Source organism: Acanthopagrus latus, chromosome 6 (genome assembly GCF_904848185.1).
Source record: "Acanthopagrus latus isolate v.2019 chromosome 6, fAcaLat1.1, whole genome shotgun sequence".
NCBI lineage: Eukaryota > Metazoa > Chordata > Actinopteri > Spariformes > Sparidae > Acanthopagrus > Acanthopagrus latus.
Window position 1 is genome coordinate 25,735,134 of NC_051044.1, and position 24,305 is coordinate 25,759,438.

Below are 24,305 nucleotides of genomic sequence, written 5' to 3' on the forward strand. Positions count from 1 at the left end.
GCCCTCCCTCATCGGTAGTAAAAATTTAAAGCTAGTGTGCCTGAGAGATCACCATGGAGCTACTTTCCTCCATACTCTGTGGCACTCAGGGGCTCTGATATCACTGACGGTGGACACGGGGTCTGTGAATTAACAGGCTGCACGTGATTGTATGTAACCTAGCTGAGCCACAGAGACCATACATCAAGATTGCAAATTTTTCTTCCCCGGTTTTATTTATTCCTGCTTGATACACGCCGCATTACATATCATCAGGGATCCTGTCAAACTGCCTGAATATTTATACCATGATTCATCCTCAAATAATATGTAGATGTATTCCATATTCGAAATGCCCACTTGCTTTAAATCATGTTTTAAGATAACATGATAGTATTTTTTTTTAAAGATACTTTTTATTTTTTATTTTGTGAAAAATGTAATGTAATTATAATTATTTTGAATAACATAATAATGTAATACTCTGTAGGTATGATAAGTCATTTGCATAAAGCTGCTTTTCTGCCAGCCTATAAATACATTTTTAAATCTCTCCCCTAATAATATCAGTGACTGCTGCTCATATCGCCTATGGGTATTGGCGTACGTGTAGTTCTTTCGCAGAGCGTGTCACACTGATTGCCGCGGCTTGAGAAGGAAAGCGACTCCATTACCCAGAAGTCCTGTCGCTGTTCTACAAGCTGGCTCCCTCCGCTCTGGGAGTGTTTCGCATTTAAACAAACACGGTCCTGCCGAAGATGGCGGAGAGTTTGTAGAGGCGTAAAAGAAACTGGTCTACTCAATGAAAGCGTCGAAGTCGGTGAGTTTTCTGCTGTTGGTGTGTAGTTCGTTAAAACACAAGTTTTTAACTAATACTCGTGTGTGTTTTGAAAGCGCAAATTTGTCACTGAGGCAGTGTGTGTGCGTGTGTGTTGCCCCGCTTCCGAGCAGGCTGTGGTTTTAAAGCTACCGTGATACAATGAACCACCTTACCACTGTCCATTTGTTATGGAATGTTTCTCATGATGTTATTGGCTCCGAAAATACAATTAAGATCACATTTGACGTTAAGCCCGGCTTAATCATGTGCCATCGGTGACGGCTACGGTGTTTGTTGGTGTCTCTATTATCCGCTAGCTACAAAGTTTACGAGATACAGTCTCTCAGATTCGCTGGGGTGCAGTAGCCTAGCTGTTCATACTCAACACTGCTTGTGAGTGAACTCGTTTTTGTTTCAAAACGTGTTAACTTTGCAGCACCAGTAGACTGTGTTCATTGTCCGCAACGCCGCCGAACAGCTTTGGGCATTGTGTTTTCTTTTACCAGACAGCTTCGGCTCAAATGAAGCTGCAGAAATGGTCTCAGCTAATGTTGGTTACACCGCAGCAGTAGTTGTACTGGGTTACAAAATAAAAATAAAATAGCGTATTGCTCGTTTGTTACGGCTGTGTAGCCTCCACCGCGAGTGTAAACACACTCAAACACGTTTAACGGACCCTGTGTTTTGTTTGTACAATAGTTGTCTTGCCTTTTAATTTGCACCACAAAAAGCCACAGAGTCTAACAAATAACAACAAACTAATTCAGCTGAGGTTAAATCACATGTCATTAGAAAAGCAAAATTATGACTTGTATGTCGTGGTTGGTATTAATTGTAAAATGTTAACAAACTTGTATTTAGCAGTACATCACTGTCTCCTACTGCCTCCAACTAAACTTGAACTGACTGGCTCAGCATGGCTGCTCTGGAGATTCTACAGCATCTGTTATTTATTTTCATGGCTGTAGTGAGATTACGTACTGGTGATTACAATGGTTGGTATAATGACCCATCACAGTATGATAAATGTTGTTTTTCACCGCTGATAAATCATATTTAGGTTGCATGTGTGTGTGAGAGAGACAGGCAGACTGGCAGAGGGAGATGGATGTGTTTCAGTGCAGGGGAGGATGAACACTCGCAGGGTTCAGGGAGAGTCCAGGTTTGCTTTGTGTGTGCTCGACAAGGTGTATGCTGCTGAGATCTCAGTTTCTTTTTTTGAGGTGGCAAGAGGACATTTTTGGAGAGCGTGCTCATGTGTAGGCAGACAATGAGGAGGGAACTTAGTCATTCCACTGAAACGGTTGAGGTCTAGGTGTGCTGTCGCTCTCTTTGCCTGAGGCCATCCTTGCCAATACTTGCAGGTATTTACAGCTCAGTGCTCATTTCCATGTGAGAGTTTCTGAAGCCATCCAGGCATTTTTGTCATATACGGCTGCACACTTGGTCTAACTACTAGATTCTCACAGGATTCTTTCCTGCAAATACAATTTATTGAGGTTATGTCTCAATAATGTGAGCATTTATATTGCGTGTAGCTAGGAACAGGCATGTGAGAATGGTGCTGCTGGCAGTCTTTAGCCGTTAGATGAGCTAACTTGTCTTTATTTTGAGTCTGATGGAATGCCATTACTCAAGCCCACGTATGTGGTATTTTTGTAAGTGGTAGAATGACCACTGTGGGAACCTGTCCAATGAGCTGCTTCTGCTCATATTCTTGGCAAATGGAGCCCCCTGTCCCCCATTCTCTGTCCCTTTATCTACCACTTTCTTTCTCCCTCACACAGGGTGTCAGGCTGCGTTAACAATGAATCAATCTTTGGGGGGATTCTTTGACTGCAGATGGGGTGAAGAAGTGACTGGGATGCATGCTTTCGCTCTTTGTCTGCCGGCCCCTGTGCTCTCAATAATTCATTAACTTATCACTTTTTCTCATGGGACTGGGAGAAGTCTCTCTGCACTGGCAGATTCTGTGGTTACATCACATCGCCTGATTGATAATCGAATGAGCTTACATTTAGTGCCGTTGCTGAGATTTAGTTAATACTCACAGAGGTTACTTTTTTATCTTTTATAATTTTGCATCCTGTCAACAAAACCATAACAATGTAAATATTTTCACTTGATAAACATATAAATCTAAATTGGAAAAAAACATAGAATTGGTTGGCTGTCTAGCCATTTGAATTTATTCACTGACATCTGTGGCTAGTGATGGCTAAGACAAGAATTTCTAAACATTTCGTGACACAAGCTCCCTTTTTAAATATTTTTACTGCTGACTTTTAAATCCTGGCTGGTGTCAGGGAAAGGGTGAAAAATAAATGCAGAGCTTTCCACTTTTTTGTTTTCTTGATATCCGTCTCTTATCTGTCTTTGTCGAGCTGCATTTTTGCATCCCTGAAGTCTGAATGGGTGGCATTCTTTTAGCGTTTAGTCAGCCTATGTGCCTACAGAGAGACAGAGATACTAAGTTTCGTTTCAAGTAACTGCCAATTGGTCATGTGGTATGTGTTCAATTTAAGATTAATAGCAGCGTGGGTGAGCGGTGTCTCAGTGAGCACTCTTGATGACAAACAGAGCTGAAAGAAAAGCCTGATTTTTTCCCCTAATTGAAATATGATTTCACGGTCTTAGTACCTTTTTGTTAGGCAGCAGTACAGGTAGTGTAGTCAAGGAAAACCCCAGAGTTATGGGCTCTGGCTGCTAAGTTTTAAATAGCACTTGTAATTCAGGGAAAGAGTCTTTACTTTATTTTCCAGCATTTGTGCTTTTCTTTAATGTTAACGTGATTTACCTTGGCCTATTTCCAAGTATTCAACAGTTGGATTCTCTGAATCATTGCTTTTTACCATGAAGACTTGATCCTGACTTGTCATTGGAGGCTGTTTTTACAACCAAGCTTTAAAAACACAAAAGTTTCCTGCGGTCAGCTCAAGCCCTGTAAAACATCCTGTTTAGTCCCCACATCTCAAGGTCACTCAAGCAGTGACAGCGGTCTGCATTTGTGTTTGCTAAAGTGCTCATACTACACACTGGTGTGCTAGTATTCAACAGGTAGGTTGGCTTTTTCTGCCTACCTCTGTGGAGCTAAATATAGAAAACTCTGCTCAACAAGACAGTCGTGTTTCCTCTGCTAAAATATTTACAGCTACTTCGCCCAAACAAGTGAGAGTGAGACTATGGGAGCTGCTGAAACCGGATTTTTATTCACTATTCAGAGGAAGCCAGACAGCTGAGTCCTAAGTCAAGCAGTGCAGTTTGCACTCTGACTCTATTTGAAGTCACATCTCATTCATCCCCTTGGTCCCCTCTCCCTCAACTCTGAGGTAATACCCAAGTGTTAGGCTAGCTGCGCCATATGTGAGCCATGCACACTTCTACAAGCCAAACGGGCAGCCTGAAGCAATCATTGCACCCAATTCCAGTTTATAACCAGCAAGGATTTGGAACAGTTCACTCTCTAGTCCTCGTTGATTGGACGAAGGAAAGAGTTTATTAGGGAAGGGGGTGCCAAGAGCTTTGTCCCCCTCCCCTCCTTGCCCTTCCTCTTTAACTTCAACTCCCCCTTTAACTTTCGCTCCCCCAGCTGAAGAATGCTCGTAAAATGGGTTCACCTGAACAAGCCAGTGGGAGGGTAGCTCCCCGGTCTAGTTTTGTTACCATTGTAAAATGTTAGCAAGACCTTGTTTGTGTTTTGTTTAGGGCCCCCTTTTATAAAAAAAAAATGCTTTGGGGGAGAGACAGCAAGGGTGAAAAAAAGTTTGGTTTGTGAGATAACTGCTACCAGATGCTGTCTCTCTGTTATTCAGCGTAAAGAGAAGGAGAGAGAGGCTGGTGAAGAAGGGATGAGAAAAGACACACTGTCATTTCTGGATGACATTCTCATCTTCCTCATGGACACTCCATCTTCTCCAATTCTCTGATTTGCTTGTCCCATGTGTACTCTGCCTTCTTCAGATACGTGCGAATTAAAAAAAAAACAACCTTTGTTTGCACAGGCGAAATAGTAATTTTGCAATCAAAACAACAAGGATATTTTTCTCTTTTTTTGCCCTCAACACTGCATCGCCTGGAATTCAACAGTGTCAAATGGTTGGGTGCGTTTATTTCCTTTGTTTACATTTTGTTACTCTTTCTCCTACACCCGTGAGATGAAACGGTTTAATGTTAGACCTATGTGGCAGTGGGGTGGGGTTCCCTGGTCTCACCGGATTGAGAAGCAGCTGTGGCAGGCATGGTGCTGTAGTAGAAGTTGTAAGAGGATATGTGCATGCATGTAACCACACAAGCCGTGGGTATAAGGGCACTGAGTCACTCCTATCTTAGAGCTCACCTGCAATTAAAAAGGCCCCTTTAATTAAAGTTGCAATAAGTGAGCAGACATTTGCTCACAGCACTGTGCTAGACAGCAGTTTAAGTTTCCACAAGTTTGATTTCTACTTTATTGCATGCTCGAGTTCAAAGAAAAGTCATGTTGTGAATGACAGACTTCCATGCCATCGTTAAAGGCTCCAGACTTACTACAGCATGTCAACACTGGCAAGGCATGTGTCAGATAATTTATTATTATCCCTTTTTTCAACAACGCTCTTTTCTTAATTGGGCTGATATTTTTTCCCCCTTTTCTCGGTGAAGTGGAAAATGTGCTTTTCACCATTACTGCTCCTCAGTATGTTGGGTGACGTCACCCTGTGTATGTGGCGTGTCGTTAAGGCAACACTCTAATCAAAAAGGTTGCCGTTCTGGAGCTTACCGATGTCCTTAGAATAGCCGAGCCAACACTTGCCTCCTGAAAATGCCACATCACATCAGGCTTTGCACCAATGCACTATTTTAGATAGAAAACAACACTCCCTAAAGTTGGCCACTCAATCCAGTATTAAATTTGGAAATTGCTCGACATTTGGCTGGTGGTCATCATGTTTCCATACAGTGCTTTGTCCTTCTCATCTATTTACTATTAGCATAGTTGAACAAGTGATTCTTTATGACTGCGATATGACTAAAAGAGGTCAAGACAAGGTCCCTGTTTAATTAGCACCAACCTAATAGTCTTTACTACCCCGTTTCTTGTGGCCAACATTCAGCATTATTTAGAGCAATTTATGAGTTAGGTTTTAAGTAGAGATGGCAGACTTTTGACAGTTGTTTGGGCCAAAAACACAGTCAGTGGGGCAGATCACAATAAGCGTGTATTGGCCCAGTGTGGATGAAGTCAACCCACATGGTTTGGTAAGCGTCAGTAAATTTCCTTCGACAGAGAAAAACATTGCAATAACAAGACAGTCACTGCGGGATACAAGGCTTACTCGTCAGTAGTTTTTAAAAATGAAAAACAGACCAGAAGATTCCATACCCATTTTTCAGGAGGCCTAAAATGTGTACAGCAGTTGACTTTTATGTTTTGCTGTTTTCTTAGTTTTAAAGAAAAGTAAAATCATCAATCTTATAATTGATTATCTTACTTTTTTCAACCAGTTCTTTATTTGTAAAAAAAAAACTTAACTGAGGAAAAATGGTTTCAGTGCCAATCTGAATCTTCATGTGAGTTGATCAGCACATCCTGCTTTATTATTTGCGTCACGTGTTAGCAGCGGGATATATCTTTTATTGCTTCCATGCAAATTTCTTACTAAAGCCAGTGCACAATCAACAGTAACAAGTATATCATCATGGTGGACCTCCACTCATGCGCTTCAGGTCATGTTGCTCTACAATTCAATTTGATTGGACCATTTAATAAAATTTCACCTTTCAGGATCTGTGTCGTGACATCCTGTAACATACAGGATATTGCGTTCGACTGTGTAGGAAATTGGTTGTACAGTGGACTAGAGCCCAGGAGAAACAGGATTTATTTCTACATCAATATATATCTATATCTATATCTATATACATATATATTTCAATATATATGTTTTACTTGACACAGTTGAGTCTAATACAAGCCACATTACTGTATAAAACATCATAATGATTAACAGTTTGCAGTATGCTTCTTTTATTCATTATATTTTTGGCTTGACAGTTTTAAAGCTAAATTCATCAAATATGATTTCACTTTGAGCAGTATTTGGGTCTGCAAGAACATTGAACCTGAACTTTTTTATTTCTTTCTTTTCTTCTTCAGGTGTGTGTGTGTCTGTGTGTGTGTCTGTGTGTGTGTCTGTGTGTGTGTCTGTGTCTGTGTGTTGTCCTATGTCTGCTCCGTTACAGTGTGAGGGACTTGATTAGCAGTGCAGACTTAATCAGTCAGCAGATGGGAACAGAGTGCAGTGTCATCAAGACAAAAACAAACCCACAGTTGGATTATGGCTCGGCGTGTGCATGCGTGTGTGTACATGTGCCTGGTCAGATCGAGCACCTCTGATTTGATTTCTAAACAGATTCCTGTGTGTTATGATACAAGCACAGCAGAGCATTTCCTTTCTTCTCTCCCTCCAGTTTGCTCTCTCAGTATGACTTTCAACACTTGGTCCTTGTGACCCCTGTATCCCGCCTGTCCTCATAAGTCATTTAAATACACTTTTAATAGTGTTAACCTGGAACTGAGCGGCATGTGGTGGCAGAGTGTGTGGCAGGCTCTGTAAAGCAGTGAAGGAACCTTAACCCTAACCCTAAAGAAAGGTAACCAAAGAGTAAAGTAGTAGACCCTTATTGCACATGAATAAGGTTTATGTCAGGTTTTTCATAAATTCATAAAGGTTTTATTGCACTGGGCTTGAAAAGTAAAAAAGATACAACTGTCTTGTGACAGAAGGTAATATTATCCTTTGTTCTCTGGTTTTCAGGTAAATTCTGCCATATAAATTAATTAATTAATTAATTAATTAATTAATGTTTCATCACATGGGATATAAGCAGGTATTTATAGTGGAGCTGCAACTATTAATCAATAAATCGCTTAGCCAATCGAAAAACTAATTACCAACTATTTTCATAATCGATTAATTGTTTTTAAACATTTACTAAGCTTCTTAATTGTCAGGATTTGCTGCTTATCTTCATCAATATGACATTAAAGAAAAAGTCTTTGGGTTTGATTGGATAAAAGGGCTGGGAAAAATTGTAATGAGCATTTTCCCTTTTTTACGTTATTCGAACCAAATGATCTTCTTCAAAATAATCAGCAGATTAATCAATATTGAAAATAATCAATAATTTGCAGCCCGAACTAATAGTTTTCTAATAGTGTGGCTGTGAGAATTAAAAACCACAGCTCTGCTCCTGCTCTCCGTTTCCCCTCGTACCTCATTTCTGGAATCTTTTTCACCTAGGCTCTGTCAACACATGAAACTGGCCAGTTGAAAGAAAGGAAAAGGAGTAGTAAGGGGAAAAATGAGAGATGGGAGGGGGTGCAGTTGTGAATCTGGCGTCAGACCATCTTTTGAGTGGAATTCTTTGCAGGGGTCAGAGTTCAGGCGCGACAGTATGGCTCTGTGATTGGCTGAGGAAAGGTGAAATGAAAACCACAGTAAACTTTTGACCCCGGCGCAGGAGCTCTGCAGGAACGCCCAGCCCCAGCTCTGGCGTGGTGGAACAGAGCCCGCTCTCTTCCTGTGTTTACTCCACCAATCCAACAGGGACGGTGGGGAGAGGAAGGGGGAGGGAGCACAGAGAGGGAGGAGAGAAAGACACAAGAGTGGGAGGGAGGGAGAAAGGAAGGGAAGAGAGAAAATCGTCAGAGCTGTGCTGCGGTCTGAAAATGAATATCTGTTTTCTTACTGAGTGGCACAGTTGAAACGTGTACACAAACACTGCTGCTGAAAAGCAAAGATACAACCAAGGCAGTTTTTATGTCAACATGGGGTCATTTCAAATACTGCCAAAAGTTAATACAGTGGTTTACATATCTTCACACTAAATTGTCTGAGGTTACATGATTTCTCCTGGTTGCATCTGCATTAGTGGCTAGTAGGGATGTGTGTGTTATCAGACAGGGCAGCATGGCAGCTGATCAGGCCCGGGTGCTCTGGCCCTCCAGATAAAAGGCTGTTTAGCCATTGATTAATGAACTAATTTCCATAATATTAGCCTTCTGTGATCGCAGCCGCCCACATTTTCTTTGGTCGCTGTAGTCTCCTTTGGACGACATCATGTTCTCGCTCTTACCACTTCACCATAAACACCAACATGTCAAGCTTATAGAAAATAAAGAGATGGACAGAGATGCAGCGGTGCTCTGCCATGTGTTAGCTAGTTGAATCTGTGCCCATGTGTGTCCTTTCCTGTTCCTTTCTGTTCTTTGTCTCTATTAATGATGGATAGTTGTAGGAGATGCTTGTGTCACACACACACACACACACGCACACACATACACACACACAGTGGAATCTGCCATCTCTTTGTTTCCACCTTCATTTATTTTCTCTGGTTTTTCTACACGTTGCAGTTTGTGTGAGAAGTATAGGGAGATGCACACACACACACACACACACACACACACACACACACACACACTCAGAGTCTGTGTGAACTGTGTTGTGTTCGCTGGGCGCGGGTGGGGGATGTTTTCTCTAGGAGAAAAGCGATCTTATGAAGGCAGTTTCTCTCTGCTTTGAACTACCTTTTCTCCCTCACCAGATTCGTCTATAGGCACCATGTACACTTGGAGGAAGAGCCAACAGGAAAAATAGCAGTTGGGTTTTTATACTTCAGTAGTTTTCTATGTGCCCCTTTTTATGGGAAAATGTATAATATAAATAGCATCAAGAGATCTTATTTTGCATTCAGTGAAAATGATTTCCGTATGGGCTAAGCAGTTTTTAATTCTTTTGGTATATCACCTCACATTAATTTTTGCTTAATGTCTGACACAGATAATTAGATTTGGAAACCGCTTGAATGTATATAACATAGCTTACTTTTAACACATTTTAATTTTATAGATGGAGAGATGGGTATAGATATATATTTTGACATATGTGTGTGTTTGGCCAATCAAATTGAATCTTAGTTGGATCTTTACAGACTGAGGTTTTTTACCAAAGATTTTCTGAAATGGTTTACAAACTGTGTTTCTGTCTACCTTCCCAACTCCACCTCCTTGTCGTCTTCTCCCACATTTGCGTCACCACCAGGGTTTTGAAAGGTGTGCTTTATTCCAAGGTGAAGTGGTCCTTGTGTGACTTTAATATTACCTCTAAATGAGTGACGCTTGCCAAGGCAATTTGAAACTATTTGAATGAAATTTGTAAAAGCAGACATCTAAAGAATTTGTTTTATTTTTGGCTGTATATTCACAACTCAGACATGGTTTGAATGGAACTTAACATTAAAAATGATCCAGAGGAATAAAGAGACAGAAATGTCTCAGCCAGACACAGACAAACGAAGGGACATAGCCTGTGTTTTCAGTCTGGTTTTTAAGCCATGCTGGAATTTCACTGCTCGACCTAAATGGAGACTTTTCTGAACAATTTACAGCTTCCCGTTTTCAAAATCCACACTTGTGCACACATGCCTGACATATGTCCTCCTCATCCTCATCCCCAAATCTCATTGTGTGGCAGCACTCCCCATGTTGCTATTAAACCGCCTGGCACCAGTGTAGTCCCACTACCCCACGTTTCATTAAAATCATGTGTAATGCTGCCAGGAAAACAGCTAAAAAGCAATATTCATCAACAACATGGTTGCATTTGAGACTATGAAAAATGTTCGTTTCTGGAAGTTATCTTCCCTGAGAAATTGAGGGGGAATCCCCACAATGTCACGATGGAAGACAGCTGCTAAGCTAAGTGAAATTTGGTGCTAAATTATATAAAGCAAAAGCAGCAATGTTGTGAATGGTTCCTTTGTTTTTACTGCCATCCAGTAACGGTACAAAATTACTGGGACCAGCGTGGATTCCACACGTGTTAGATGCTGTGGTTATGCTGGGGCACAGATCATTTTTCAAGTTAACTTTTGATCAGATTTCGTAATCTGTCGATCAACAACGCAGCACTAATTAAATATCTTAAGATCAGAAAGTATATAATTATTGTACAGTTCTTTTGGTTACATCTATTATATATCTCACTATTACTGACCGAAGTCAAGACATAAGGACGATATGCTAAACCCCATAATGTATAGTATAATATAATGATAATCGGTAGAATACTCGATTCTAAAAATATTCGATAGCAGCACCATACAGCATTTCCCCTTACATTTTACGCAGTACACCACAGACTCATGAAAAAGTTGTGTTTTACTTGGGTTTATGTGAATTCACTATATTGCACAATTAGCTGCACAGGATTCATTCAGTTGAGCATCATTAACACATTTCATCAGCTGTTCTTTTTTAAGTACTCATGAAAAGTGTTTTACTTCTCCTATAAAATTGCAACAAGTGGATATAAAGGCAGCCCATCCTATAGTAACCTAGCTGTAGCTGTAGTTGACATTACAACAGTCCGTTTAGCATGTGGGGTCCACGTCTCCAAATCTTTTTCCTTGTGTCTTGCACATGCAGGTTTTAATTGTGTGTCCATTTAGCATGGTTCCTATCTTATCATGTTTTTTTCTTTTTTTTTACTATTATTATATTTTGTTCATGACTGAAGTTCAAAGGAGTCCAATTTGAAAGTCTGAAGGATCAGCATTTGGATTCAGAAAACTATGGCTTCAGAATTTCCCAGGATTTCCTCTTGAATAAAGACACCGAGGCTGGGGTTGATGTGAGTGCCAGTTGCACTTAACTTAAAGTATATAGCTGGTTGTATGCTCAGCAGGAGGTGGAGAAGTTCTTAGTAGAAAAACAGGAAGTCACTCTGTCCTTTTGTTTCCTTTTTGCTCTTGATGTTCCAAACTCAAGTAGACACCTTTTGTTGCTTTATTACCTTGTGTGTATGTGTGTGTGTGTCTGTCTGTCTGTGTGTAGTCAAGTAATGATGCTAAATGCTTCTGGTAGCTGGTGTCTGCCTTGATTTTGAAAAGAAAGGGTTGCAGTATGTTTTTAGCCACATAGTGTTTTTTTCCACGACCTCAAGCCCTGAGCAGTTTCTCACTCACACTCTTACAAATAAGACAGTTTGAGCACATGGTTTTCGGGTGTGTTTCTGGGGGTCTATAATTGTGTGTATACGTGCCCCACTTTGTCTGATCTTTGTTTTGGGTAGGCCAGTGTTTATTGTTGGGGTTGCCACTCATTGTCTCAGGGAGCTCAGATTGCAGTCTTTATTTCAGGCCGAGAAGGAATGTCCTCCTCACTATTCTGGTCCTGGCTGACTGACTAACACTGCTGCCATTTTGGCCTTTTGCCAGATGCCTGTATATTAAAACATTGTATTTCATGTATTTTGTCTTATTTTATAGTATTAACTGAAATGCTTTGATTCTATAGAATGAATAAGAATCAATGTCATTCAGCAGTATAAAGCAAAAAGGTGTTTTTAGCTTAAGTACCACAAGAGTGATTAGCCTCTTTCACACAGAGAAGCCACATTATCGCCGCTGTGTAATTCACACAGAAAACCGGCGCTGCCACTCCTAAAGAGGCGTGACGTTATACATCATGATGATGACGTCTGTGTATTTTCAAGGTGCTTCCCCGGTGTCCTGTCAATCTAAACCCATGGACATTTAATAATCGTATGGATGTTGTTAAAATGTGTAGTGATTGAGATCCTGACCCACCAAACATCCTGGAATGTGTAAAAGTTACGTTTATCCCTCTAATTTATATTTTACATAATTACCATCAGTAAACCGCACAATCTCCGCATCAAACGGAACTGTGAATGGGGCTAATGCCAAATGACTTAAGACAGTAGCCCTTTTTGGATAGAAAAGGCGGCACATTTGCTCCAAGGTAAGGGCGGCAATGTGCTTCTAAAAGCGAGGCATAATATTCCTCTTTTTCCAAAAGGCACCACGAGGCCGCCACTGGGGTAGGCGTAAACATGTGCAAGCATGAAGCACAAAGTTGGGCAGTGAACAGTGACAACGAATTTGTCTTCAAAATAAGAGCTTCACATTGCACCCCATTGGAGTCAAGAACTGGGTTCTTAGCGGGCGTTTTTAATTTGAAAGTAGTTACCGTTCGTGGCTTCCCGGCAGCTACACAACAAAAAGGGCCGCCAATTGGCAGCTTATTGCCCAGTATAAAAACGACTTCTGGCTCGTATTCTTCCACCATTTGATGTGATACCAGATTGCAGTCATGATAACCGTTAACTAAGCATGACTGTCTTCAAATCAGCTAATTGAGCTAGCTAACATTAGCTGCCTTCAGTGTTTGTATCTCTCCAATCCCTCAAGGGCAGCTTGTCACTCAGATGAGAAAAGAGTATAGCTATAGTCACCTTAAGTGACCCTGGGTCCAAGTTCTTACTCCCACCTTCACTTTAATCAGTAGGTGGCAAGCAAGACTCAGGAACATGGCTTGGGTCCTGTGGAGTTTTAGCATCTCTTCACCGACAAACAGCCTAAATTGTCCACACTGCTACATTCACAGCTGTACTGCACACCTCATTCTCACTGACACACACACACACACACACACACACACACACACACACACACACACACACACACACACACACACACACACACACTGTCTTTCGGTATGTCTCAGCCCTTTTCTTGCTGAAGTAACTCACACAACCAACGCACTGATTAGTTCTTGAAAGGTGTGTGCTACTTCTATAACACGTTTTAACATCTTTAAAATACATTTTAGAACATTTCCACGATGTTGAGGCACTGCAGGGAGCCAAGATTACCCTGTGAAAGAAACAAGAATCAAGGGACAGATTCTCTCCCTTCATTTATTGGTGAAGTCATCCTTGATACAAGAACTTCAGGCATGCAATGCTTTGTTAGATGATTATATCTCCAGTGACTTTTAAATACTTGTTCTGTAACACATGATTAGTTCGGGAGTGGTTGCAATGTTGCCTGGGCCAGCCTCGACTCCAAAAATGTGGGTCAACAAATGATAAGGAAAAGGGGAAAGCTGTGAAATACTCAAAAATCACCTGTTTGGAACATCCCACAGGTAAACGGATTTATACGTAACAGGTGATAGTATCATGATTTGGTATGAAAGGGGCATCCTCGAAAGGCTCAGATACTCACAAGCAAGGATGGGGCGAGCTTCACCACTCCTTAATATAAAGATTATTAACTTCATAACTTGGGTTTGGAGATCACACTGCCAGTCTATGTCAGTAATGAGTCTATGTCCGTCACACATGAGCTATAAAGTCTGTTTTTATTTATACTAACCACTGAGAGCTGCATGACTAGTTTTTACAATCTCTGAATACACTCAAACCCAGTGGCAGACAGTAAATATAGTGTAGTATATAGAAAACATGGTGTGAACACAGCCTAGAAGATGCCCGCGATCTTTGCAGGGCCTCCTCTGAGTGATCCCTCAAAACAGACCTGTTAGTAATAAATCCCATAACTTCAGTTACTGTACTCAACAGCAGACAGCATTAGACACACAAAACTTTCTGTTTCACTCTCTGTTTCACTGCAGCTTCATTTTTTTGTTGCTTTGTAGTCAGGTTGTGGAAGGCATTCATACTTGATTCATCATTGATACTTTTTCAATCTGCAGAAAACGTTTTCAATCTGTGCAGAAAAGAAAAGGTATACTGAGTATCCTTTTTTCAAACTAGTTCAATTCAAACTGAAATCCCCAGTATTGCCACTGGTATGGTACTTGTCACAATTCATCCCAGTACAGTTGCTGTGTCTCAGTTCATGTTCTGCATCCTTTGGATGTCCCATTTGAAGCCTAATTACATCACAACGCCATGCAAAGGCTGTCCCAATTCAAAGGCTCCTCCACATGCAGCCCACAAATGCGGCCTCCTTTTCCATCTTTTTGGAGGATGCACCGCTACTATCCTTCGTGAGCTCACATATCCCAAGATATTTTGCGCGCCCGAAAAAGAAGAAAGAAAGAGAGAAAATGTTGACATCGTGTGGCGTAGATGGTCAGTTTCGCACGTCTGGGCAGTAGAAATCGTGACATCCAGGAAATGCTCCAAAAGGCTAGACCGTCCCATTTAACAACGGTTAATGCGGTTAACAAGTTCTCTCCGAAGACTGCAAAGGCCGGGTCTTTCGAAGGATGCAGACCCTGAATTGACACACAGCATGTGTCTCCTCTCTTTTCCCCTCCCCCTCCCTGTTCCCCCTCCTCCTCCCTCCCTATTTCTACTCAATCTGCCTTGACTCCTCCTGAGATCCATATTCATATACAAGATCTTTTATCTCCTGGGCTTGAATAAGATTTAACTTCCAGAAATGACTTGTGCCTGTGGTGTTCAGTAAATAAGGATTGGAAAACGCAGAGGTGAAACAAGGTTAAAAATAATAAGTTACATGAACGAGAGTTCATGCTTAAGTACTTCTATTTTTACTTCAGTTTTTGGAGCATTTTTTTGTGAATTGTTGATTCGTTGTTTTGATGTTAGCAAGAGCCGACTCAGAATTATTAAAGCGTGTTTGGACAGTTGACAGAAAGGGAACACTTTTCTCTCTTTCTCTGTGTTAAATTATTCAGCTGCAGCATTAGCTCAGTAGCAGCCTGGCGTTTAGTACTGATGTGATCAGTGGTCTGTAGTAGAGGAACACACACACACACACACACATGCACACATGCTTGTAAGTTCTGCTTTGTGAGTTAGACTTATGACTAATAAGAATACACTTTGATGGAGACATCATGAAAGATTTGTTTTTTTCTTTAGGAGTTGAAACGGTTAGCAAAGTTTTGCTGTTTTGTTTTATCTGTTATTTAAATTACCTTCCCAAGCATGTTACACAAAAACAACTGTATGTATTTCCACTAAGCTTGGATGATGGATGGGTCTCGGCCCATGCTGAAGCAGATGAAAGGACAGTTCCCAGAATTTTTTCTCACATTTTAACATTGCTTGATGAGGCATTCTTCAACATTTTCAATAACTTATGTAGAAAATAATATAATAATGCATGTGTCTTGATGAAAAACATTTGGATTATTTAGTTTTCTGTTGGATAAGCCTTGATTGAAATAGCCTTGGTGGAGGTATGCACTCTACTGCTTGTCATTCTAGCATGCATGTCCTTAGATTACAGTGTACATTTTTCAATGAATCCTAAGGTCACATATTATTGTTTATTCATAAGAAATGTGTGTTTAGAGCAGTGTGATTATTAATAGATTTCAGGCAATAACATCTGACAGAATTATCAATGATATGAGGATGGTGGGCAAGGAGGGAAGTTTTAGGAACAGTCTGTACCCATACATTGAAGATCAGGCCCTTGGTGTTTTTTTTTTGTTTTTTTTGTCAAGCGCCAATGACAGGTCCCACTGACATGAAAATGTGACTAGAAACAAAACTAGAAAGTGATTGCATCCGAGTGTGACATTGCAAAGGTTTTGAAATGAAAAACTGTACACAGATGTGGGAGACCAGCTTAAGAGAGACTAATTTGTGTTGCTTTGCTGAAAGCTTATCCAATTGCTCTGATGAGAAAGCATTAAACCCCAGAGGGCCTTCTTCACTGTGATTATATATAGCATTGCAACGGACTGAAGGTTATAAGAGCTTTGACGGAAAGGTTAAGAGCACATGTAACACAGTGTCTGACAAATATTAAATAGTACAGCAGTGATTTTTATAAAGAAAGAGGTAGGTGGCATGGCCTACTTTTTAAAATACTCGCTTAGTTATGAACACAATAATGAAGGTCAGAATTAAGTGTTGTGAAAATGTTTTGTTATTTCTTGCTTGAATTGAATCTGACCTGTGTCTGATTGTGGTCATTGGCACACTGTCTTGTCGTCTAAATGCTGAGTTAGCTAAGCTGTGATGGCCAGCAGCCATTGTACAAGGTGTGACTAGCAACCAGGGGACAGGGAACCTGCCTGATAAACAGAATATGTAAATAGGGTGGATGAGTGGCCACATTTCCAGGAAAGGGAAGTGATGACGCAGTGGAACGGGCTGAGGGGAGGACGCAAACAGGATGCTATCTGCTGTGGCTTCCTGTGCAATTTTAGAAATCAGATTTTCCCATGAATTTCTGTGAAAGCAAACATATAAACATCTCGTGCTTTTTTTCTTAGGAAGTAGATCAGCGTTGTTAATATCAAGTTATATCGAGACATCCACAGTTCATGACCTTTTTTAAAATCTTTTTCTGTTTTCAGGAGATGTTGAGACACTGACGCGCCACTAGACCTTGGATGGAGCTTGACTGGGGCTTGTACTGGTCAAGGTGAGCATGTGTTATATGTAGAGTAACAAACACGTATACACACACCCTAGGTGGACAGTCCATTAAAAATTCAGACCAGTTTTAACTATGAGATGTAGTATTTCTCACATTGGCAGCTGCAGTTTGTGTACCTGATGGGTTGTACAACACATCTCATATTGTCCCTGAGCAAGTGTCATGTTGTCAAGTGAAGCTGATTCAGTTTGGTGGCATACTGCCAGGCCTGTTGAGACTGCTCTGTGGTTGTGGTGGGCTGCTGTTGCTCAGTCTGTCGCTCTGCTAGAGAGGTGTTGTCTGCTTGGGTTGTCAGTTTTTAGATTTCAGTCACGTCAAACTTTAAGAAATTCCAAAATGTCAGTGGGAGTGAATTAATAAAATATGCTATTGTAAATGAAAAGAATGGTAAGTTTTAAATCCCATGAAATGATAGTTGTTCTGGTAAAGTTTCAGGTAACAAAAATACTTTTTATAAGGACATTGCATTTATTCAAGTTTTCCGTATGGCTTCCCCATGACGACAGTAGAAACTGTGCTTGACCACTGTGCATTCCGTCTTTTCATTAAGACCCCCAGCAGCCCCCAGCTCTGCTGTTTGTCCGTTTCAGGATGTGAGGCTGACTGAGGGCTGATGTCATCTCTCTCCATTGCTGCAGAGGTGAGCCTTAGGACAGAAACCAGGAGGGAAGGAAGAACGAGAGAAGGGAAGGCAGTGAGGGTCACAGTCAGAGCAGGATGGGCAGATTTAGAGAGGGGTGGTGAAAGGTAGACAGACAAGAAGCATGCGGTGCAGATTTATGGCCCAGAGTGCGTGTCTGAGACTTGGTGCTCTTCTTGTAGAAGTAGTAGTGGTGGTGGGTGACTGGGCTGCATGTCCTAGCCTGCTGTTGCAGAGCAGGGGTTGCATAATGGCTCCCATCCGTTCTTTTCCACTCTGGAATAAGCTCACTCTGTGTTCAAGAGTGCTTGTGTGTGTGTGCAGACACAAAGTCCAGGATAGGCTTGTAGTTGAACAGTCTGGTGGCACAGCCACACGCGAGAGCTTTGTGTGTCTCTGGGTGGGAATAGGAAAGAGCAGTGACCTTAAAGGCTGGGTACAGAGGTTTCCTCTAACATGAACTCTGAGGGGGTCAGACACAGGGCAATGCCAGAGCAAGAAAACAAGGGCAGGGTCCTCAGCCCAGTACTACTACACCCAGGGAGGGAGGGAGAGACGGGAGGGGCTGTCTTAGGGATGGTATGGGGGGAAACGGCAGTAAAAACCTATTGGAAGAAAGAACGGATGTAGCCTAGTATGGAGAGTAAAGAGAATGCGGAAGAGGGATAATTCTCATTAGTCCCTGAAATGTGCTGTGGAACCTCGCCTGGATTGTAACTAGGCTGCACAAGCTTCAGCAGTGTTCAGTTTTTCCCTGTGCAGACCCAGGCATTTAGACAAAGAGACAGGCTGCTGGTGAATATGTGCCTTGCTGGGACAGTAGCTCCTAGCACTGATCTTCCTTCCAGACGCCGCTGCGACATGCCTGAGCATGTAAGCATACTGGAAAAAGGTTTGTATATGCAGTGTGTACGTGTGTTGTCGCTGCTAGCAGAGTGGTTTCATTCTAGCGGGCAGGCTGGCTGAACGCAGGATGACCCATCTCCCCTGAGGCTCCAAATCACTACATCATCATCAGTCGCTCTTTGCAGTGGAACAGATGAGATTTCAATCCCATCGAGCAGTAAGCAGGAACCAAGGCTGCTGTACTAACTGGATAGTGTATTCTCATAAATCTGTAGGAATCTACAATCTGCTCTTCCCTCAGAAGTCACTTCATTTATATCCGTCATCAGTAGCTCTGGGATTTTTCAAAATTTGACTGAATTTGGCAGTATCCCTCAGTGGACTTTTGAGGGAACTTTCCAATCCACACTCAACCTTTGTTTAGATTGTACAACACATATATGTGTAGAATGTATAAAAGCACTCCCAGTTCAGTCTTCTTGATCATGTTGCACTGTTGGCGGGTGTGTTTACATGTATATACGATGTGTGTGCTTTCAGGTGCTGATATGCGCTGAAGATGAGTGGCATAGGAGACAACTCGTTGGAGCCACTGTGCTCCGACCGCAAACGTAAACTGTCGACCTGTGACACACCAGGTTTAGGGTGAGTGCTGTAAATTTTTGTTAAGTGTCAATCACATACCAGTCCACTTTGTCTGCTGCTGGTGTCAATGTCAGCAAGTGCACTGGGTCAGTTCCTTCCTCCTGACCTCACATAAAGATTCCTACCCTCCTGGTCCAAATGTGTGTCTACTACTCGCAAAATATCTAAAGTATCTGAGCCCCTGCCGTATGGCCTGCATACATCCGTTTGGGGGCATGGGGAGGTGAGGTTGTCATGGTAACATGTCTAATCCCTTTTGCGCCCCGGCAGGTGTGACAAGCGTCGGAGAGAACAGGAGAGCAAGTACATTGAAGAGCTGGCTGAGCTCATCTCTGCCAACCTCTCCAACATCGACAGCTTCAATGTCAAGCCTGACAAATGTGCCATCCTCAAGGAGACCGTGAGACAGATCAGACAAATCAAAGAGCAAGGTACCAGCAGTGCGCAGATTGCACCCATACACTCCTGGTCATAAACAAAGCCACATACAAAACATATAATTTGTACCCTGCTGCAGGACAGATGATGCCACTGATGAAGTGGTGTGTTTGGTTCATGGCCAGGCTGCTTCAGAGTGACAGCCACTCTGGCTGTTTGTATTGCTGGGGGTAAACGAACACCAGTAATTGAAACCGATCCTTGGTAGTCATGGCTCAAGGCTGCCAGTGACAGTGTGTATCTGTTAGTGCCAAATGCTGCCTCTCTCTGGGAGGTTGTTGGGAGACACTGGTGATTCAGAAATCAGACCTTAAAGAGAATCACTCTGTACCTTTCTCCAGTCATTTGGCAAATTAGACACAAAGGAGGATATTTTCTTGCACCAGTTATAGCTCATTTGAGATTAGATATGCGAGGTTAAGTGGGTAAGGATGAGAAAGAGCGAGCAATCACACTAGAATCTACCCAGAGGGTCACAGCTGGCTACTGCTGGCCCGGGTGTTATGCAGCCAGGTTGCTATAGTTACAGGGCGGGAATGATGGACAACCAGTGTTTTTTTTTCCTTCTCTTTTCTTTCTCTTGCCCATTTAACACACAGTTTCCCTACTCTTGTTTACACATGTTTGCATCATATTCTCAGGTGTCTCCTTTTTCTCTGTCAGTCATTTCTTTCTCAGTTCTGTTTTTCTTGTGCAGTCTAGTTTAGGGTAGAAATGGAATTAAATCCAGTGTCACATTATTTGCCAACTTGCTCAACGCCACAGATGACCCCTATTTAGAGTGGTATCTAACAAAGCCTTAGACACATGCTGATTTTAAAAATAGAAAGGCATGCTAACCATGCATCCATGGCTCATGCTGCCACCTGCTGGTCAGTGAAAAACAAACGTACTTTGTCTTAATGTCTAGGGAAACAGACAACTGGAAATCATAGAAAGGTTGCCATGAAAGTATGATGTACAGTATGATCAGGGAAAATACTATAAAAATAACATTTTTCATAGTGTGGCTGAAAACAAAGCTGCAAAGTACAACATTGATAAACAGTCAAAGGAGAAGAAATAGCTGTCGTAAATATCTCTTCATCAGTAGTGTGATGTGCTTCCTCTGTCCTCAGGAAAGAGCTCGTGCAGTGATGACGATGTCCAGAAGGCTGATGTGTCCTCCACTGGTCAAGGGGTCATTGACAAGGACCATCTGGGACCGCTGCTCCTACAGGTCAGCTTACGGACAATCAACAGGGGGCAAAACTCCAACTCCTGCTGTTCTATATGCTTGACTGTCATTGCTCACTTTTAGTTGATTGAAAAGTCCCAGCTGGGTTGTAAAAGACCTACAGCCATAATCAAAAAAGGTGTTCTTTATGTTGTTATTTGCTTTAAGTCTTCCTCCATTCATGTCTCATTTTTGTGGCCCTGCTGTTTTTTAGGCATTGGATGGCTTCCTGTTTGTGGTTAACCGAGAGGGCAGCATCGTATTTGTGTCAGACAACGTGACGCAGTATCTACAGTACAAGCAGGAGGAGCTTATCAATACCAGTGTGTACAACATCATCCATGATGAGGACAGAGAGGAGTTCCACAAGAATCTACCGAAGTCCAATGGTGAGACATGGGTTTATACATGACTGGGTGTAAACACATACAAGATCAGATGTTCCATAATATACACTCAAGTGCGGGCCCTCTTGCACACATGCACATAAATGATTTAACATGTGAATATCTGTTGCCTGTTCATCTCCACAGCACCAAATGGGGCATCATGGGGTGGAGAGGCACCCCGGCAGAAGAGCCATACCTTTAACTGTCGTATGCTGGTGAACTTTGTTCATGGTCAGAGTCATGGGATGACAGAAGAGAGGCCTGTAGGCCAACGCTATGAGACAATGCAGTGTTTTGCACTCACTCAGCCAAGGGCCATGATGGAGGAGGGAGAAGGTAAAATTATTGTTAACAGCCTTGAACTTCTTGAACTTCTTGAACTTGTTTGTTTGTTTTGTGTTTGTTTGTTTGTTTGTTTGTTTGTTTGTTATAACACTTAAAGATGGCACAGTGTTTAACATGTACATTTGTTCATGCAGAGGATTAGATTTGAAGTAGTGGTAGGCTTACACATGTGTTGCTATGGGCTGCACTGTATTTATTAGTCAAGTTGTACTCAAATAAATGCTAGTAAGCTTTTGTATGCCTTTCTTCTCCTCTGGTACAGTCAAATAAGGACTTAACAATATGTTGTCTTTTCTTATCAGATTTGCAGTCATGTATGATATGTGTGGCACGACGCATCATTGCAGTAGAGAGGACGGAGAGGTTTAGCACTCGTCATGAACTGTCTGGTAAGTTGCCACTGTGTTACAACTAATAGATGAAGGTACTTTCCCATAGTGTGGTAAGTATATGTACTTAGGTACCCATTCAGATATGCCATTATTATTAGTACTGATATGACAATGTGACTTTCGAGCCATGTCGTTCTAGTTACTTAAAGCTGTACACCATAGAGTCGCAATACACTCTATTAGGAATATACACCAGCAATAAAATAATTTCCTTTTTACCACCATTATACATTACTGTTTGTGTAACTGGAATGATACATCTTCTCCTGCAGGTAAACTGATCGAAATTGAACAGCAAAGCACTCTTCACACCACAATGCGTCCAGGCTGGGAGGACCTAGTCAGGCGCTGCATGCAGATGTTCCTCCATCGAAGTGAGGGACAACCCTGGTCCTACAAACGCCACTATCAAGATGGTATGTAGTCCCCCCCACCACCACCACTACCATTTTACTTTCCTTGTATACTTTACACACCCTGTTTTGCATGTGGATATATTACCTACAGTTCGAGCATGGTCACAGAAAGTTAGGATCTATTATGATGGGTGTGGGGCATGTTTACGCATTGTCAAGGAAGCTACAATCATAACAGCATACAGGGAATGTTCGAGAACTCAAGTCACCTCAGGATAATGTTTGGTATGTCAGACACGGCCCCTCGAGATGAATAAGGCTCAAACCATTAATGAAAAATTTCCAGTATAACAGGAAACCAGATTTGTGAGACTCATTGAATAACAATCTTGACTTTATGGGGTGTGACAGAGGATAAACATACAGGGTACCTGTTACTTCCACATTAAATAGTAAACTGCACTGACCAATAATATTTTATTTATTTATATATTTTTTCCCCCCTAAACTCAGCTTTGTCATCGCGATATGTATCATCATGTAGGTGATGATAAAGACTGTTCAAAATATCTACATTTAATTTTCAGTATTGTTGATTTAGAGTTTTGTTTTGTTTTGTTCTTGCCCATCTGGCCTTCTTTGTCAAAATATTAAAGTTTTAATTGCTTGTTAGTCCAGTCAGCTTCACAATAAAATCTTTTAGAAAATTGAACACTCAAAGGCTTTTTAATACTGTAGCAGCTACACGGAAGTTCAATTTGTTACCTGTCATATTAACCAAAGGTTAACTCTAATATTTATGACGGTAGGTCAGGTTTCATAATTGGGAAATATAACTGACGTGCCTAGAATGAAGAGGTACACAAACAGCTGTGTGTGAGACAAGACTCATTGTAGTTCTAACTTCCAACATATTATTAAGTTGAGGCAAACATTTTACCGTGCCCTTTTATTGTGTGGGGAAAAAAGATCTGTGTCACCACATCACAAGCTAAATAGATAAGTTGCTACCAGAACCAGCTGTTGTACAAGCGTTCTTGCTTTCTTGTGTTAATGTGGGCTTTCATTCATCTTTTTCATGCTCCAGCTTTCCATAACGGCCATGCAGAGACCCCACTCTACCGCTTCTCGCTCTCTGATGGCACCCCAGTCACAGCCCAGACCAGAAGTGACCTCTGCAGGAATCCCAACACCAATGAGCCGCACTCTTTCCTCTCCACACACTTGCTACAAAGGTGCAGATGCTGTAACACTTACTACGAGAACTGTGTTGTATGTGTTTTTACTCTGCTCTGTTTTGAATATTTGCTATTTTTTGTATTTTTCTTGTAGGGAGCAGAACAGTTATCGTGGAAACCAGGGTGGAGGCATGAGGCCCCAAAATATGGGTGTGAACAATCCCAACCAACAGATGAACATGGGTCCAGGAGGGGGCATGGGCATGAACAGGGGCTACAGCATGGCTGAACAGGGCAATATGCCACAAAGAGGAGTGCCTCCATACACTGGGGGCAACCGCATGAATCCTATGAACCAGATGAATCCCATGCATCAGATGAATCAAATGAATTCAATGCATCAGATGAACAACATGGGTCAGATGAATCAGATGAATTCCATGCATCCAATGAATTCGCCTATGAACTCAATGAACCAAATGGGGCCCATGAATCAGATGAGCCACCACGGCATGCATCAACAGCAGCACCAACATCAGCAGATGGGTCAGTACCATGGAGGTGGAGGTGGACCTGGAGGTGGAGGATACGGAATGGGAATGACCAGTCCCCCTCAGGCTAGTCCAGGGATTAATGCCCCCCCACACAACGTCATGAGTTCACCAAGAGTCCGAGGAAGCCCCAAGATGGGTGCCAGTCCTTTTTCTCCTGGAGGTATGAATCAAACTTATCGAGAATTCATGAAAAGAATTGGCAGCTTTTAGAATGCATGATTTAGACTTACTAGTTCTTAAATCTACTGGCATTTGTGTTGATAAATAC

The 24,305-nt window shown here is 41.8% G+C and overlaps 1 protein-coding gene across 2 annotated transcripts in view; it reads left to right on the forward strand.

Annotated features, from left to right (window-relative positions):
• The first annotated feature begins 666 nt into the window (after positions 1 to 666).
• LOC119021176 (nuclear receptor coactivator 3-like) overlaps positions 667 to 24,305 on the forward strand; it is a 30,484-nt gene continuing 6,845 nt past the window's right edge. For both annotated transcript variants that reach the window (XM_037101246.1, XM_037101247.1), the window contains exons 1-11: positions 667 to 799; positions 16,956 to 17,023; positions 19,065 to 19,169; positions 19,440 to 19,600; positions 20,726 to 20,826; positions 21,038 to 21,212; positions 21,357 to 21,548; positions 21,860 to 21,946; positions 22,222 to 22,365; positions 23,393 to 23,540; positions 23,638 to 24,197. In XM_037101246.1, coding sequence (XP_036957141.1) covers positions 19,084 to 19,169; positions 19,440 to 19,600; positions 20,726 to 20,826; positions 21,038 to 21,212; positions 21,357 to 21,548; positions 21,860 to 21,946; positions 22,222 to 22,365; positions 23,393 to 23,540; positions 23,638 to 24,197 — 1,654 coding nt within the window. In that variant the 5' untranslated portion in view covers positions 667 to 799; positions 16,956 to 17,023; positions 19,065 to 19,083. The remainder of the gene's footprint in view (positions 800 to 16,955; positions 17,024 to 19,064; positions 19,170 to 19,439; positions 19,601 to 20,725; positions 20,827 to 21,037; positions 21,213 to 21,356; positions 21,549 to 21,859; positions 21,947 to 22,221; positions 22,366 to 23,392; positions 23,541 to 23,637; positions 24,198 to 24,305) is intronic.